This window comes from Pan paniscus, chromosome 6, assembly GCF_029289425.2.
Source record: "Pan paniscus chromosome 6, NHGRI_mPanPan1-v2.0_pri, whole genome shotgun sequence".
Taxonomy (NCBI): Eukaryota; Metazoa; Chordata; class Mammalia; order Primates; family Hominidae; genus Pan; species Pan paniscus.
Genome location: NC_073255.2, coordinates 104,792,183 through 104,810,330, shown reverse-complemented (window position 1 = coordinate 104,810,330; position 18,148 = coordinate 104,792,183). Strand labels below are relative to the sequence as shown.

Below are 18,148 nucleotides of genomic sequence, written 5' to 3'. Positions count from 1 at the left end.
AATCTCTTTGTGTCTGATGTTTTCATTTGCAAAATAGGAAAAATCTTGCATGATTAAATCAGAAGATATGTGGGAAGGGCCTAATATAGTGCCTACAATATAGATCAAGCTCTATTTCAATAAGTGACCATCAATCCTTGTCTTTGTGGTTGTAGCAGGTACTTCATCCTTGGGTGATTAATACAACATACACTTTCAGAATATTTTTAAAAATCTGTATACCTGAGAATAATATTAATAACATTTAAGATCCATATACCTTAACACCCAGTCAGCTGGGCTTTGAAGGTACAAGTAACCCTTAAAAATAAATATACTTTTTTTACTTAAAAAGACTTAATACAAGGGAAAGTGCTTAATGCACTACTTTTACTTAATGTACTGCTTCACTGAAATAGTTGGGTGGATTGTAATTTTATACAGCTTGAATTTGTCCAGCCAGAGACTGTATAGAAGAATAAGGGGGGTAAATAAGAAAGCAAGGACCTCTTAAAATTAGTTCACTTACCTGTATGAACATGAAATTTATGAGAAAATTAGTTTGATTTTATAATTAGCAAAATATTCCAGTAGCAAAGGAAACCAATACTACATATAGTATTATTAATGTTCTAGAGTAAGAGAGTTAAATCAGATTATCCCTAAGAACAGTCCTATTTTTTCTTGTTACTGTAGCAGTATTTTTATTAAATATATTTTTAAAAAGAAACAAACTCATTCTGTTGCCTTTTGTTTTCAGAACTCAAAGATCTTATAAATAGTGGCAACTTATAAATATACAAGTGGGCTGAGGGACTTTCACCCTCTAAAATGGATTCCTTTTAAATATAAACTAAGACTTCATGCAGATGGTTTGAGAATCATTTTTTGTGTTTCTTTAGACTTGAAGATTTCTTCTTCTTTTCTGTTTAATATATTTTGTGGATTAGCAAACTCCATTTTTTTTCTTTTAAGAAAGTGTAAACTTCAGCGGAGGTTAGGTCAGAATTAACAGTGGACTTAAATCTGTGGGTTTTAAATTAATGGTGTTTTATTATATGGATTGAAAAAGTATGTAAGGGAGTAGCTTTTGGAAATGGCATGGCTTATCTGCCCTAAGTGCCTTTATGTTTCTCTTTATAGGTAATGCTGAAATCAGGCACAAACATACTCTACTGGAGAACTACAGGCATCCTTATGGGTTCTAAGGCGGTCAAGCCTGTGCTGGTAAAAAATATCACAATTGAAGGTATTTCATGGCATTCTGTTTTAGTAGTCACCAGTCACATCTTACAGTTAGTTAAAATATTTATTAAAGTTTTGGTTTGGCTGGCTCAAAGATTTATAGAACAGAAATTAATATGTTAGGGAATCATATAGGTCTGGAGACCCTGGTTTTACTCCCAAGAAATCGACAGTTGTTTTCTTTTTTTCTTGTACTCTTGAACTAAATTATTTAATCATTGCAAAAAAAGTAAACATGATGACAATTTTAGATGTCTGTAAACAAAAACAAAATGTCTCTGTGTTAATAAGACCCCATTATTCCTCCAAGAAATGTCTGTTGTGCCAGACATTGGGCTTGCCAGGGAACTGATGACCTAGTCACTGCTATATCCATAAAAATAACAATAAACATCTTGACCTGACTCTTTCCTAAACCTTTTATGCTTCTCTGAGCCAACCGGGTAATTTCTGGCCCAGGAGAGCAGTCGGTGAACCCTGGCATGGTTCATTCTCAATTAGGAGTATTTTTAATTAAAGCAGTGATTCTTTATTAAACTTTGGCTTACGTTTTAATATGTTCATTGTGGGCTTGTTCCTGTGAACAATGTGTTAACTCATTAGTCACTAGGACATCTGCTGGCAAAGACTAGAATTACAAACCAGAGGAGAAGTCAAGCCATTCCTAGGTCTTACCTGTGACTTAATAAGCAGTGGAAAAAAAAGGGAACAGGTTACCATAAGGATCAGATAATTATAGCCCTATAGAATTGGAGGGAACCTTAGGGTTTATCTCATTTTTGAGTTAGTGGAGTTGTCTTTTGACAGCTCAGTTAATACAAGTATTATACCTCTATGAAATCTTCATTTCTTATTTGTTTGCTGACTTGATTGTACAGTTCCTTGTACACAATAAATGCTTTCTTAGTGCTGGATGAATAAGATAAAAGATTTGGGCTGACCTTACTGTTCATATATCTCCCTCACTTCTGGGTAGAAGCAGAAGTAGGTGCTGATTTGCTTATTGGTATTGGGTCCCCCTCCCATGCTCTGTTTTTCATTACTGCACAGGGGTGGCGTACACATCAGAATGTTTTCCTTGCAAGCCAGGCACATTCAGCAACAAACCAGGTTCATTCAACTGCCAGGTGTGTCCCAGAAACACCTATTCTGAGAAAGGAGCCAAAGAATGTATAAGGTGTAAAGACGACTCTCAATTTTCAGGTAGAACTAGTTTATACCCTGCTTTTTTCTTTCTAAATGTATGTTGGTCAAGTGTACATTTATAAACCAGAAGTCACCCATAAAGTATGACAGCAGTGGTGGCTGAAACCAAAGTGCTGAAGTGAATTGATGTTGAATGGATAAAATATGACATCTTATCCGTTTCTGCATGACTTTCCCCAGTATAGGTCTGTGATTTGTTTTTCTATTCCACACCCCACAGGTGGCTGCTATGGATATGTTTATACTAATCTAAAAATGTTTATACTTTTACATGATTTGTTGGTGTAGAGATGTATATAGAAACTTTTAATTTGTTCCAAATTTCCAGTGTACAGTGATGATGGAAGAAATCTAATATCTTCTGGGAAAAACTGTGATATACTACTCCATGTGTATCATAGAAACACTTACTGCTCTAGGGAAAATAAAAATGTAGGCATTTATTTTCTTTAGACCTAGGTAGTTCTACCTAAATTGCCCTGGTAAGTTTATTTGTACTTTTTAGTTGCTTTTTCTGTTTTGCTTTTTTGCCTTTTCTTAGAGTTGCAAAATAATTGACCCATTTCTGAAACGCTTTTTTTATGTTGCAGAGGAAGGATCCAGTGAGTGTACAGAGCGCCCTCCCTGTACCACAAAAGACTATTTCCAGATCCATACTCCATGTGATGAAGAAGGAAAGGTACCAGCAGTGTTGCATCAACTCCATCCCATATTTTTGCAACCTTCTTTCCAATTTGAGCAGACTCTAATTTGTTCGTGAGAGATATTTATGACATGCGTATGTAAGTGTAAAGAGGAAATTTTAGAGTTTAGGGTTTGAAGTCTGCCTTCCTGGCTTTGAATTTCACATATACCATTAAGTCCTGTGGGCAACTTATTTGATGTCTCTAGGCCTCAATTTTTTTATTTGTATAATATGGATGATATTGGCACCTACTTTATAAAGCTGCTATAAGAACTTTCAAGATATTTAATGTAAAGTTCCTAGCCCAGTGCCTGTCACATAGTGCTCAATAAATTACTGCTACTTTTAACAGTTACATTTTTTCCAGAAGTAATAACATGAGAGAGAGCACAGCCTTAAAATGTGTAGTGTGACTCACAGGATGGAAAGTTCTTATAACTTCTCTTTAATTATTTGGTTACTCAATAGGTTTTGTCAGTAAAAACCATGCAGCCATGGGCTATTTGGTTATGGCAGATTACTGTGTAATTGCATTGAGAAAATGCAAGTAAGTACCATATAAATGGCACATAGCCAGAGGAAAAATGCACACATGAGCTCTGCAGTTGACCTGCTCTCCTCTTAATTAAAGAATTAGCCTACAGCAGCCTGTGTCAGTGAGAGGAAACTGAGATCAAAGTGGCTGCTATGGAGTGTTGCTTCTTTATGTTTGCATCTTTGAAATAATGACATTTATTTTCTTGACTTAGTTTGGAAAGCATATATAGATGTCAGGGAATTTATTACTTTCTTCTCTTGTTTTTGCATCCCTAGATTCTAATCTAGATTGTTATATTAATATTATCTTAGGTCCTTAAGTTTTTTTAAGGAATATTACTTTGAATTGTTAAGAGCAAGTACATTCTAGTTTAAATTAGTGGCAAATTGCAATGATAAGAAGTACAACTATTACTTTCAGTAAGAACAGCAACTCAAACTAACAGCTGTTAACTGACAAGGAGTTGTAAAGTAAGGTCCTGATAGTCCTATCATAATGTCAAGTAAGGGCTATTTTTTAGAAAATATATGCAGAGAGGTACCATTAAGGTGAATTGAAAAGTAATTTGGATTATGTTTGTTTAGATAAACTTTTCTTGGCTAAACCTGCCTTATTAATAAGTAAGGCAAAAGTCAATTTAGTTTATTTTATGTAATAATCAGTTCATCGTTACTGAGGCTTAAAGGAATGAGATCTAATGTAAAATAGGATCTCGTCTTATCTACAATGAAAATATGCAAAAGCTGTATTTTTATTAGTTAATTACATCCATGAGTATAATGGCAGTAAGTAGTGTGACAAAATCTGTTTGACAAAATCTGTTTGACCTGGGCCTAATGGATGCAAGACCGTATATTAAATGTATATGCAGAATACGCACATATGCATAGACACATATATGTATATGGGTGTATGCACAGGCATGCGGTGTACACACAACACACAAATTATGTTTTTCTGTTGTGTCTGAGTGAAATTTGAACATGTTCTTGGTATAGAAGAAAACAATGTGCTAGTACTTTATAAACTCAGTGATTTTTTTAAGAAAAGTGATTTAAGACATTTCAAGATAAATGTTTCTAGCTTCAGAAGTAAAGCAATGGGGACTTAGTGAAATAATATATGTAATGAACTTTAGATTGCATATGTGAATTTGAAATTTTTTGTGGTAACATTTTCATTTGTTTGGTTTCATCTTTTAAAATGGCATTTTAGTGGGGTAAAGTGGCATGCACCTGTAGTCTCAGCTACTTAGGAGGCTGAGGCATGAGGATTGCTTGAGGGCAGGAATTTGAGGCTGCAGTGTGCCATGATGGCACCTGTGAATAGCCACTGTACTCCAGCCTGGGCAGTGTAACAAGACCTGTCTCTTTATATAAATACATAAATAGATATTTTATTCTTGCTGAGAATAGCCTGGTGATTTGCCAGTGGCTTAATGATGTTTCTCGGGTTGTTCAATGACTATGTTTTGGTTCTCTCTGTCCTGTTATGCTCTCTTTGATCTTATTTTGCCCTACTTGGAGAGGATCGAGTTGATTGACAAGGAAATCAGCTATTGAGGCATATAGATTCCAAACATTACCATCGACATGACATAGGAGTGTTACAAGTTTTCTGTATTTATTTTGAATCTTAGTTTAAAATAGATTGCTTAGATTTCTTTCTGCCTGTGGGGGAAGTTTTTCAGGAAAATTTTAATTGGTAATTGAAATTATTCTAATCCTAATTAAGAGATTCTTATAAACATCATGAAAAATGTGGAATGGCTTGCTCATTCATACTTTTAGTAAATCTTTACTGAGCACTGGTTATTTACAGAATACTGGGTAAGGAGGACAGAGCTAAGGATAGAAGAAAAACGTAAATTTCTCCATAGATGTAGAGCAGTGGCTGTCAAACATTAGTGTTCATCAGTCTCACCTGGAACGCCCTGTCCCAGATTTTCTAATTTAGTAGGTCTGGAGGAAGGCCTGAAAATTTACATTTCCAGGAAGGTCCCGGGTAATTCTGATTCTGCTGGTCCAGGATCTCAGCACTTAGAGAACCACTGGTCTAGACTCTAGAGGAAGAGATAAACAGTCAATCAAAGAAAATGAATTATTGTTTCCAATTGGGATTAGTGCTACAGCAGAGAAGTTTGAATTTTATGAGGTTCTTACCCAGTCTGGGAAGGCCTCAGGCTGTTTTTAAAACTGGGCAAGGCCAAGGAAGGAGAGCATTTTTGATAGAGGGAGCGGGATGGTGAAGACCTGACATGGGAAGGAGCATAGTGTATTTGAAGAACTAAAAGGATGTGTGACTAGAATGTGGGGATGTGGGCAAGGGATTGCATTAGGTGCAGTTAATGACATAAGCTATTGCTAGAAAAGGCATGGTTTCATAGGGCCATATTAGGAATTTTGGCCTTTGTCCTAAGAGCATTTAGAAATCACTGCAAGTTTTTTGGTATCAGAGTGACGCAATGTGATTGGATTTATACTTCATATAGATCCCTTTGGCAGTGTTTTATATACAATATTAGAAGGGGACTAGAGAGGATATGAATGAACACTTAGAAGTCTCATAATGCCCTTCTCCCGGTGAGAGAAGAAGGAAGTGAATGATGGTAAAGGGAATAGACAGAAGAATATGGATTAGAGAAATAGGAAGTAAAATTCACAAAATGTGATGGTTGATAAGATGGAGGGGGAGGAAAGTGTTAAAGGTGGGTTGGTAGAGGTACTATTTGATTAGAGAGAAGGTCTGGAGGCGAGGAAGGAAAGACCATGAGTACAGTTTTGACCAAGTTGTGAGATGGGGCAAGAGGAGATATTGGAAGGGCCATTATGTACATCAGTCTGGAGCTCAGTAGAGCATCTGGGCTAGCTATGTGAATCTGAGAATTATAGCAAATAGCTGGCAATTAAAGCCTTGGGGTTGGGTAAAAGTTTGCAGGGAGATCATAGAGTGGGCTTAGAAGTAAGCTAATGCTAGGAGAGATGAACAGGGATGGTGCCTGAGGAAAATGGCTGGAGAAGTGGGAGAAACCAAGGGAGTTACTGTCATAGAGTATTTGCAGAAATTAGAGTGGTTAAGAAGGCTGATACTCCTGAACAATCACCCTAGATGAGGGCTGAAAAGTGTCCATTGGATTTGGCAACACTGAATTAAATGGTGGCTTCAAAGAGCCATTTTAAAACATGGAAACCAGGTTGAATTGGGTGAAGAGATACAAGGATTTAAATCTCCTAATGTATACAGTAAGGCATTCTCTCACCAGTTATTTGTGGGACTTACTACATATCAAGTTGTGTAAGGCACTATACAGATGCAGAGAAGTAAACAAACATGGAGAATTACTAGGTGTTCTTGGCCCATACTTAGGTTATGAAAGTCTCAAGGAGACAACACATTTTTATATGACATTATTCCCTGTGGTAAATAAATGAGGTTTCCTAAATGTGGCTTACTTGAATTAAAGCTTAGTATATGCAAAACAGAGATGTATAACATAGATAAATTAAAGAATATTCACTTCTCAATAAACATTCACTACAAAATTATCTTAAGTAGTGAGTTGAAATTTTTATGTATGTTTTGTTTAAAACAATTAGTGCCCACTTCTTACATAAAATGAGGTACACTTATATAGGTGCACACAAGCACATATACAAATTCAGTGTTTGATGTTTGAACTCAAAAGAATACTGATCAGGGATTTTACCAACAAACCTAGTCCCCTAGAAGATGGAATCTTTCCCTGTTGAGTGTCATGAAACAAATACATGAAGCTGAAAGTGAATGTCAAGCAATGCAAGCTTTATTCGAGGGTCATGGAATTGAGAAGTGGGAGCATGGCTCAAAAATCAATTTCTCTATTAGTGAGGGGTGAGGGAGTTAAAATATAGGATTTCTCTAATGAAGGGGTTGGACATGAAAAGCAAGGGGAGGAATATTTATGTGTTTTCCAGAAATCGGCAGTAAACATCCTGGAACTAGAGTGCTGCCTTCCTTTTTGTCCTTTTATGGCTTCTTTGGGCCATTGTCATGGCCATTGTCATGGCACTGGTGGGAGTGCCACTTAGTATGGAAATAAAATTGTGAGATTATAACGAAACCTGAGATCCTTAAAGTCATTTGGTCATCTATCTTGGTTCTAACCAGTCTCAGCTGGTCTGGTTACAAAGGGAACTTTTTATCACAGGCATCCTGTTTCTTAAAGATAAGCAGAATTAGGGCAGGGTGGAAATTCAGCTATATTATGTAGGTAACAGTGACACTGGGCAAGAGTTAAGAGAAGATGTGTTTTAATGTTAGCAGGATATTTGACAGAGCATCTCATGATTTCCTTATGGATAAGATAAAGAATTGTAGACTAAATGATATGGTTAAGTGGGTATATGACTAATTGAAGAATCATATATAAAATGTTTGATTTGATAAATGAATATCAACTTGGAGTATAGTATTGTATATATATATATTTGATATATATATATATTTGCCATAGGAATATAAATATAGCAAGTCATTTATACATACTGTAACTCACACAAAGAAGAATATAAGTCAGATGAGTTATTTTCAACATTTTATTTAAAAATGATTAACTTCATAAAGACATTAAGAATATGTATATCAATTTGTGAATCAATAAAGATAAAAATGATAAAATTAAGATTCAGAAAGACTGCAGTTGTGTTTGAACAATGAGCTCAAATTAGTAAAATCAAAATTTATTTGTGTGAAAGAAACTCTCAGATATAAAAGCACTGAGAAAAGAGAAAATAATTACTTGCAAAGAAGATTTCCAGGGAAATCCAAGCTTTAAAAGACCTAACTCACCAAATAAAAAATGCGACAGCTATTTAAAGTGGGGAAAATCCTTCCCTCACAAGAATACAAAGAATAGTTTTCAATTAAGCTGTTCATGGTTAAAAACAGTAAGTTTCTCATTTGTTTATCATATCCACAAAGGTTGTCTCATATCCACTACAAAAGGGAGTGCAGAAAAGGTTGTTTTTGTTTGGGAGCTAGTAAACAGAAAAGACTTAAGATTTTGTTTATTTTGGGTATTACACTGAGGCAGAGTAACCTGTGCAGTGTTTGTCTCCCCCCGCCACCCTCCTATTGTGGGACATGATTCACATGTTTCCTTTCAATGGGTGCTTGGGGATGATTATACATTCTCTAGTAATGAATTTTAAAAATATGTTTCAGAAATTGGATGGGAGTCCTGACTCAAACCAATGTAAAACTGAGGAATGGAGAGGGGAGGAGGCAGGAGCCTGTTGACTCATTTAACTGGGAAGTCAATATAGAACAAATTATTTTAAGATGTTCTCTTGCTGTGTAATGCTAATATTCTTGGCTCAATTTGATTTCCTTCTCAGGCAAGCCCTTTCCGGTGTTGCAAGATGCTCACTGTAATCTCCACCCAAGCCACTATTATCCTCACAGCTCTTGATACTACAAACACTGACTGAAGCTTCAGAAAAGACTCTGATTGGCCTTGCTTGAATCATGAGCCCATAGCCAACCAATAATTCTCTCCAGGAGTGTTGGATACTTTGATTGGATGTCTTAGTTCACCTGCAAATTCCTGTAGCTGGGGAGGCCAAACTGTAATTCTCAGTTCCTTTCAGCATCACACAGATCAGTTCCCAAAGAGAAAAAGATGGTTACAGTTACCAGAATAAAAAGAGAATGATTTTTCACAGGTTCATAGAAATCATATACTCTTAAATATCATAAATAGGTCTGGCAAGATTGTCTTGGTATACTGAGAATTTTCATGGAAATTTGCACATACCTTCTTGATACTTACATAGTGATTATAGATTAAAAGATCACTTTATCATAAATACTTAATCATTTCTCTTACCAGATTCTCAGCTTCCTGTATACAGGGACTGGTTCTTACTCATTAAAAAAAAAAATCTCTAAGCCTAGTATAGTACCTAGCACATAGAAGGTAGTGAAACGTCTGTTTAATTAGTGAGAATTAGTAAATGAATGAGTAATTATCACATTTTGAGTGCTGTGTTCTGTCTTTGGCATACGGTATGAGAAAATTTTGACAAAAGGGGAAGAATCTAGAGGCCAGAGGCCAGGATATTTTGTATAAAGTATGATTGAAATATTTTTTTCAGGTAGAAGGAAAGACAGCAAAGGATGGAAAATCATGATCATCTTTGTGATGCTTTCTACTTGTCTTACAGAGATTTGATATCTTTCCTTTGGGCACTCATGGCATTTTGTGTTTCTTTTGGAGAAGATGATGATGAGACAGTAACGGTAGTGTTAATACCACAAGCAGCTATCATTTCCATATTTGTGAACATACTCTCTTCATATGTGCATGTGTGTGTATATATATGTGTATACATATTCAAACATTGCCTCTAATTTCTTTCAACATTTGTGTAATTTAGACATTCCTGTACCCAGTTTTCAGATAAGAAAACTGAGGCTTAATGAGGTTAAGTAACTTCCCCATGATCATAGCTAGTCATCGCTAGTCTTAGGTCTGGAATTCTAACTCAAATAGTCTGTTTCAAAATGTAGTGCTTTGTATCCCCTTCATGTTTTTCAGTTTTTACATTATAGTAGCTGTGAACCTGTCTTATCACTATTAGACTACAACCTTTTTCAGAGCAGTTTGCCTAATTCTTGAATCTCCCATAGTACTTTGTCCTGTGCATAGTAGGTACTCAGTGAGAATTTCCTTAATAGGGTATTTCAAGTATTTGAAGGGAAATTTTAGAAAAGAAGAACTCTGGTGAACTTAGAGAAGGTAAATTCCAGTGGGATGTAGTGATGTTCTAACAAACAGAGCTGCCCAATACTGGAATGACATGTTTTTTCAATTAGGGAACTTTCTGCTGATGCTCAAAGAGTGCCTGGTAGGGACGATGTTTTAAAAGGGAGCCTTCTTCGAAGGAGGCATTAGGCTATACAACTTCTTCATCTCTGAAGAGGTGAACTCCGGATCACAGAGATTTTGCTAGTGGCTTGATATTCAAATGTCTTATATTTTATTTGCCTTTTAATGACCTTCAGTGTTGCAAATTATTCCAAATGCTCAATGTCTGTAACACAGTACTTCTAAATTATATAGCAGGACAAAGATATAGAGGATATTAAAAATAGGGTATAAAGGGATTCAGTTTTTAGATCTGCCTTTCTGTGCACAGGATTTAAGCAAGTCAAATGTACTTAGAGCTTATGTTTCTTAATTGGGAAGATGGGAGAACATGGAATTTCTCAGAGACTAGGGATTTCTGAATTTGTTTAAAATAAAATTTTTCTAATAGTCTGTTTTTAACACTTTTTTTAAAGCAGCTTTATTGAGATATAGTTCTCATAGCATATCATTCATTCATTCATTCAATGAGTATAATTCAGTGTTTTCAGTATAGTCACCACAATTTAATTTTAGAACATTTTCTTGATTAAAGCCCTGAACTGCCAGTAAAATGTTAAATTTCCATGGTGTCTTCCACATAAAGGCAGAAGATGGTCAAAGCTGTTAAGTATTTAGGGGATATGTTAGTCTGTTCTCACACTCCTATAAAGAAGTACCTGAGACCAGATAACTTATAAATGAAAGAAGTTTAATTGGCTCACGATTCTGTAGGCGGTACAGGAAACGTGGCTGAGGAGACCTCAGGAAACTTATAATCATGGTAAAAGGGGAAGCAGGCATGTCTTACATGGCCAGAGCAGGAGGAAGAGAGAGAAGGGGGAGGTGCCACACACTTTTAAACCAGATCTCATGAGAACTCACTATCACAAGAACAGCAAGGGGGAAATCTGCCCCCATGACCTAATCACCTCCCACCAGGCCTTACCTCCAACACTGGGGATTACAATTCAACATAAGACTTGCATGGGGACAGAAATCTAAAACATATCAGAGGAGAAGGAGGTAAACACATGGGAAAAGAGAAAAGCAGCAAAGCCGTCATAGAAAAGGAAGGTAGGTGAATGCTGATACGTATTTGGGCAGGCTGACGACCTACTTAACACAACTGTACATGTTGAGCATGGCTTTGAAGGAGGAGTCAGATACAAGTTGGCAGCATGGTGTGGGTAATTCCAAGAGAGACAAATGATGAGTGCCCAGTGGCTTGCAACTGGAAAAGATCAAGGTTTGAGACAGCCTGGGAGATAAGAAATTGCCTGCTTGGCTGAGACCACCTGAGCCAGAACATCATGGAGCACAAGGCAGTTAGGTTAGGGTCAGTTGGTAGACCTTTTAAAAACACATGTAATTTAGCCCTGATGAGTTCAGCCAATTTATAAAGACTTAGTGCATTTGTGAAGTGACAACTGAAATAAATCAGACAACCATGGACAAAGCCAGTCTCAAAATTTGCCTAAATTGTAGTCCTCCCAGTTCTGAGTTCTGTTTTTATATGAGAATCAGCTTTCAGTTGATACCTCTGTGTGTTTTTAAAAATGTGGGTTTTTTTTCATGCTGTATATGAATGCAGACACTGGATCTCTTTTGTAATCTTAATAATAAACTGGTAAATTTTGCTTTATTAGGGTTTTGGTTTTATAAGACATTTCATAGTTTTATCTCAACTTGCCAAAGAATGAATTGATTATTGGTTTTTCATCTGCGCTGGAAGCCCTCTGGTTCTAAGTATTATTAATATTAATTATTATCTTTACCTAGTCAGCCAGACTTGAAAGCATCTGTCTCCATTAGAAAGAGAGGCACAGAATCAATCTGCCATGTGAAACAAGAGGCTTTGTAAATAAAACTTTTACTATAGAGCATTTGAAATTTGATTTCTACATTTTTAAGTATTTAAAAGTGGTGTATATTTTTTAATTTTTAAGAAGTTTGCATGTATTGAAAGTCATGTGGTTAGCTGACTTCTCACAATATATTTGCACATTTTATTATTTTTACCCTTACCAAACTGACTCTTGTTGACTGGTGTTACTTTACCATTTACTAGTTGTGTTTGACTTTTGGGCAGATTAAGAGCTCTAATCTGGAGTGTTTCCTCATTTATAAACTTGAGGATAGCAATACCTACCTCTCAAAGTGATTAAGAAGATTACATAGTACAGGGTGTCAGCACCGCCCGCCACTCCCACCTGGGAACCAACTACTTTCACTAGTGCAGTAGCTCACACATAACGCAATCCATTTGTATTAATGTCAAAATAAATCAGCAAATTAGTGAATTAAGTAGGATTTGAAATTTGTTTTCTATGCTTGTTAAACCAGAATTTTAAGAAAGTAATCTCTCCAATATGATGATGTTTCATTTGCTTAGATTCTCTGAATTTTATATTGCTTTTCTTAAGGGGAGTTGAGAGCCCCTTTATTTTTCCAATTATTTAGGAATCCCCAGCAGGAGCAGCCATTATTTTACAGATGGTAAGAAAGGCAGGTGTGTGAAGTGGCTGGTTAAAGTGTATCATGATGCAACTCATAAAAATGAATGTGGAAAAAGAGAGTTGTAAAAAGAAAAAATGTTATTTATAACTATTTTGAGACATTTACCTTTAAATCATTTTCTTAAGCCTCCCTCTTCAGATAAGTTAATCTACTCTTCCATAAGAATACTTGAGAATAAAATCGGGTAGCCTAAAGGAGTTATTATACATGATTTTCTACTAACTGGAAATAGCTATGGACAATCGCCTTTAATTTTGATTCCCCAGCTTTAATAGCAGACTTCCTATTGCAGAAGTTGTTTTAAAGGAGAAAAAATACTTTTAGCAGATTATATGTTTAAGAAAAGGAACTTTTAGTCTCTTTTAAAAATTCTGCATTTAGTTATTAAATAGTTGATTTATTTTTATGTTTGCATTTAGAATTCCTTTTCTGTTTTCCTCCACTGAACATACCAATTTTGTTTTCGAATGGCTAACCCATTTGGTATCTCTGGTTTAAAAATGAGAATAAAAATTTGATAATAATGGCTTTTGGGGTTTGACTGAGTTACAGCTGTTTTCTTATATTTTGCTTTGTGTGGGGGTGAATGAATGAGTGTGAGAGAATAAAAGGGCAGAGTTTAAAAGACTGCTCTCCTTGAAGGCAGAGGTTGTCTTAATCATGATGTTCAGAGCACATGGATCAGGACCTAGAAGCCTCTGGGGTAAATATTTTAGCTACAGCTCTTGTAGTCTAACATCAGTTTATTGAAAAAGACTCCGAGAACCACCACCAATATTATGAACTAGCAGGATTGAAATGTGAATCTTGATATATTCTTTCTGAAAAATAACCTTTTTGTGATTGCTATGTGCAAAGCATAATGAAATGTGCTGTTGGAGGAAAGGAAGAGGTTAGTGGAAGTCTCAAAATGAAAAAGCAAGTTGCTGCGTAGAAACTTATGTCAGCTATGGAATAAAGTAAATGAATGGATAGAAGAGTAAGGGTGATAAACAGGTTACCTAAATTTTAAAGAGTTATTTCATGATGAGGAACATGCTGTGTATGAGGGAAGGCCACCTATAGCTTAGGGTAAAAGCATTTGGAAGTAACAGTCATTTCCCCACCAATGTTCTCTCTTTTCTCTCATTTTGTCACTGATGTTTTAGATTCTGTCAGCTGGCCCTTCTATTCTGTCACCATTTGTACTTTTCCTATACTGCCAGTTTAAGATTTTTGTTATAAGCATGTTATATGACTTGGTTGCTTTTTTTTTTTTTTTTTTTTGTAGACACAGATAATGTACAAGTGGATAGAGCCCAAAATCTGCCGGGAGGATCTCACAGATGCTATTAGATTGCCCCCTTCTGGAGAGAAGAAGGATTGTCCGCCTTGCAACCCTGGATTTTATAACAATGGATCATCTTCTTGCCATCCCTGTCTTCCTGGAACATTTTCAGATGGAACCAAAGGTAGGATGTCAATTGGTCCAATAACTGGGCCTTTAGCAAAATGATCTTGTTGGACTACTGTGACCATTTTCTAAATTGTTTTTATGGAAAGTGGTTACAGAATTTCTTTTAGTTTTAGTAGACAAAAATTGCAGTCAACTGTAATATTTTAGTTGCAGATAGATGGCTTGAATATAGCCATGTTGTATACTTACTATCCAGAGCCTTTGAGACATAGCATAAAAAGGACTCTGAAGGCAAACTGACTTGGATTTGAATCTATGTCCCCCATGCTACCAATAGTGTGATTTATCCAAGTTGTTTAAACTTTTTGAAGCTCAATTTTCTTGTCTGTAGGATGGTGGATAGTATCTGGCTCATCATCATTGAGAAGCACATTTAAACATGTCTTCTGTAGTACTTTTGCAGCAGGTATAAATGTTTGTGAAATATTTTCTTTCCCTACTCCTTTTCTTACTGATATGATGATGCGAAGTGGCTACATTTCTAAATGGTTGGAAAAGACCCTTCTCTTTCAATTTTGCAGATGTCAATTTAAATCAGGCTTATTTATAAACCCAGCACTTTCCCAGCCCCTCAACTCCCAACCATTCTCAACATAGTCAATATTTTGAATTTGAATTAATCAGTTCATAAATGGTATTAATATTCTGTTAAGTTGAATAACCAATAGGAAGAGTGAAATCTTTCTTTATTCATAAGGTGGAAGAACTGATTCTAAGGTCACATGCAGGAGAACTTGAACTTGTTTCATAGTTACTCTTTTTATGGAGGGTAATTAAGTATTAGCAGCTACTCCCAGATGTGAAGGAAAAAAATTATTTTTAAAGATTTTGTTTCTGTCCTTTTCCTTTTTCATTTTAGTCAAGTATATGTATGTATGTATAATATATCTAGAATTTTGTTCTTTTCAGATTTCTTTTGAAAAAGTTAGTACATCCTGAGGGAACTGGTAGTCCAATATCTTTTTTTTCCACTTCTCTCCCTGCTAATTGTAATGTAGTGTGTTTGGAACAGAGAAAGTAGAAGTTGTCCATATGCAGTTTAATTTTAATTGTTGACCCTACTTGTCTCCTGTAGAATGTAGACCATGTCCAGCAGGAACGGAGCCTGCACTTGGCTTTGAATATAAATGGTGGAATGTCCTTCCTGACAACATGAAAACTTCCTGCTTCAATGTTGGGAATTCAAAGTGCGATGGAATGAATGGTAAGTTCAAAATCAGCCTACTTGATGTATTTCAGCATAGAGACATCATTCATTCTTGAACTTAGCTCTCTAAAACATACCAAGTATGGGTATGAGGAACTTTAATCTTATCATTTGGCTACTTGCCCATCTTCTGGTTGTACCATAAAAATAGTAAATGTGGTGTCACAGCCAGGTGACATTCATAGAAGAACAAACTATTAATTTTACATTTTTCGAGGCAGTATTGAAGTAGATACTGAGAATCATCATTTATGGGTATAAATGCCAGAATAGATTTACCAAGGAGGGGGATGAAATCTATGTTCTTTATCATTTTAAAGAGTAGCATGATGGGATTTCTGTCTTGATTAGTCTGGCTCAGCACTGTGCCCTGGTGAGGGGTTAGCTAACTTCAAATTCCCCTTGCCTGTCAAGTCTATGATTGTATTTACAAAGTATATATGAATTCTACCTATTGAAAATTTGAAAATGTGGCAGAGTTCTACAGAACAGTTGTTGATTTGTATTTGCTCTTACCTTTTAAGTGCCTAGAGGGCTTGGAATTTACTTATTCTGCAGTATGTGATGGTTGAATGAATATATGTATTTTGAAACTTGATGCTAGGGGTAGGTATTGTATATACCAGACCTTTACACTAAAATGCATCCTTTACTTATAACCTCACTGGCATTTTTTATCTGCTCACTTTTCTCTATATTATGTTTAATTATTGTAAACACGTATGTGTGTGCTTTTTAACACATACGTTTTAAATCAATATCTATTCAAAAAAAAGCTTGAGTCATAGGAAGTGAGGTATATACATGAGCACAGAGATTGACAAATGATAGGTTTTTGAATAATGTTAAACAGATGAGTGAAAGAGGAAAAGACAAAGCCTTAGTATATATATTAAATATGAGCTAGTCTTCTTTATTGACCAATAATCCCACTTAAAAAATCCTCAGAGAGAAGAAGAATAAGATATAATAGCTGTTACCTGACCCTGAAGGTTTTTTTTTTCCTAAAATGTCCTATAATTGAATTTTAAATTGAGAAAATTAAGACCTATTGGGAAAATAAGATTGGGAAGGCAAGGGTATAGAATAACTCCATAAAAGGACTAATACATTTGTGTGTGTGTGTGTGTGTGTGTGTGTATATATATTCACTTACTAGTAAAGATTACCTGAAACTTTAATTGGATCTTATAGAGGACTTATTCATAGCTTAAACTCTGGAAATACTTGATTTACCCACTTGCTTACTCATTTACTGAGAGTCTATTTTTAAATTTTGCTTAGTTTTTAGTAATGATCAATGATTAAATGAAAAGTATAAATCTCTGCAGTATTAGTGTGTGGCATTGAAATGGCAAACAGTAATGTAAAAACTACAAAGATAAAAGGTGATGTATATTTTGTGACTGGCTGGTCCAGTAGCCAACCTTGTGAGGAGCAGCACTCACAAGAACGAGGGTGAAATGGAGAGGCACAGGGACAGCCTGTCCCCTGGGATAGTCACTCACTAAGGCATGGAGTTAAAGCAAGTGTGCTTTGCCCAACTTGACTGTATGATTTGGAGTGCTTTGAGATTCATGTAGTCTTGGTCTGATTTTCACACAGTTACAGAACAGGTATGTAGAAGCAAATCTTCATGTGCTAAAATTTGCCTAAGAGGAATTCAAAGCTGGAGACAAGTAGTTTTTATTCATGAAGATGTTCGTTGGGCTTTATCTATAACAGCAAAAATTGAAATAATTGAAATATCCAAAAATAGGATAATGTTTACAAAAGTTATATTACCCTAATGGAATGAAATATTATGCAATCATTATGTGCAAGTTGTACAGAAAACAATTTGGCAAAGTTTCAGAAATTTAGAAGGTTCCTATTCTCCAAGCCAAAAATACCGCTTATGAGGATTATACCAAGGAAACAGTGTGATGTAAAGAAAAATTATGCACAAAAAATATTAATTTTAGAGTTATTTATAAGAGTGAAAAATAGGAGAAAACAAACTAAATTTTCAATAATGGGGTATGGTTAAATAAAATTATGATATAGCTATGTAACATTGTTAAGTTATTAAAATTAGATGTGCAGAGGATTTTTAGTGGTTTTTTAATGATACATGATAGTTTTATATATTTTGGGGGTACATGTGATATTTTGATATATTCTAAAATGTGGAATGATCAAATAAGGGTAATGGGATATTATCATCTCAAACAATCTTTTTAATGTTGGGGACATTCTAATTCTTCTAGCTATTTTGAATAACACAAAAAATTACTAACTACACCCTACTGTATATTGAACACTAGATCTTATTTCTTGTATTTAACTGTATTTTTGCGCCCATTAACTAATTGCTATTTACCTCAAAGGGGTAATATTTTTCATAGAATGATGATTAGAAAAATCAGAAGACCATGCTAAATGAA

At 35.3% G+C, this 18,148-nt stretch overlaps 1 protein-coding gene across 12 annotated transcripts in view; it reads left to right on the top strand.

The window, feature by feature from the left end:
• Positions 1-18,148, top strand: part of ELAPOR2 (endosome-lysosome associated apoptosis and autophagy regulator family member 2) — a 266,632-nt gene that overhangs the window by 118,511 nt on the left and 129,973 nt on the right. For all 12 annotated transcript variants that reach the window (XM_055114603.2, XM_034964351.3, XM_034964353.3 and 9 more), the window contains 5 exons: positions 1,123-1,228; positions 2,275-2,427; positions 3,021-3,109; positions 14,330-14,510; positions 15,591-15,719. In XM_055114603.2, the coding sequence (XP_054970578.1) occupies positions 1,123-1,228; positions 2,275-2,427; positions 3,021-3,109; positions 14,330-14,510; positions 15,591-15,719 (658 nt within the window). The remainder of the gene's footprint in view (positions 1-1,122; positions 1,229-2,274; positions 2,428-3,020; positions 3,110-14,329; positions 14,511-15,590; positions 15,720-18,148) is intronic.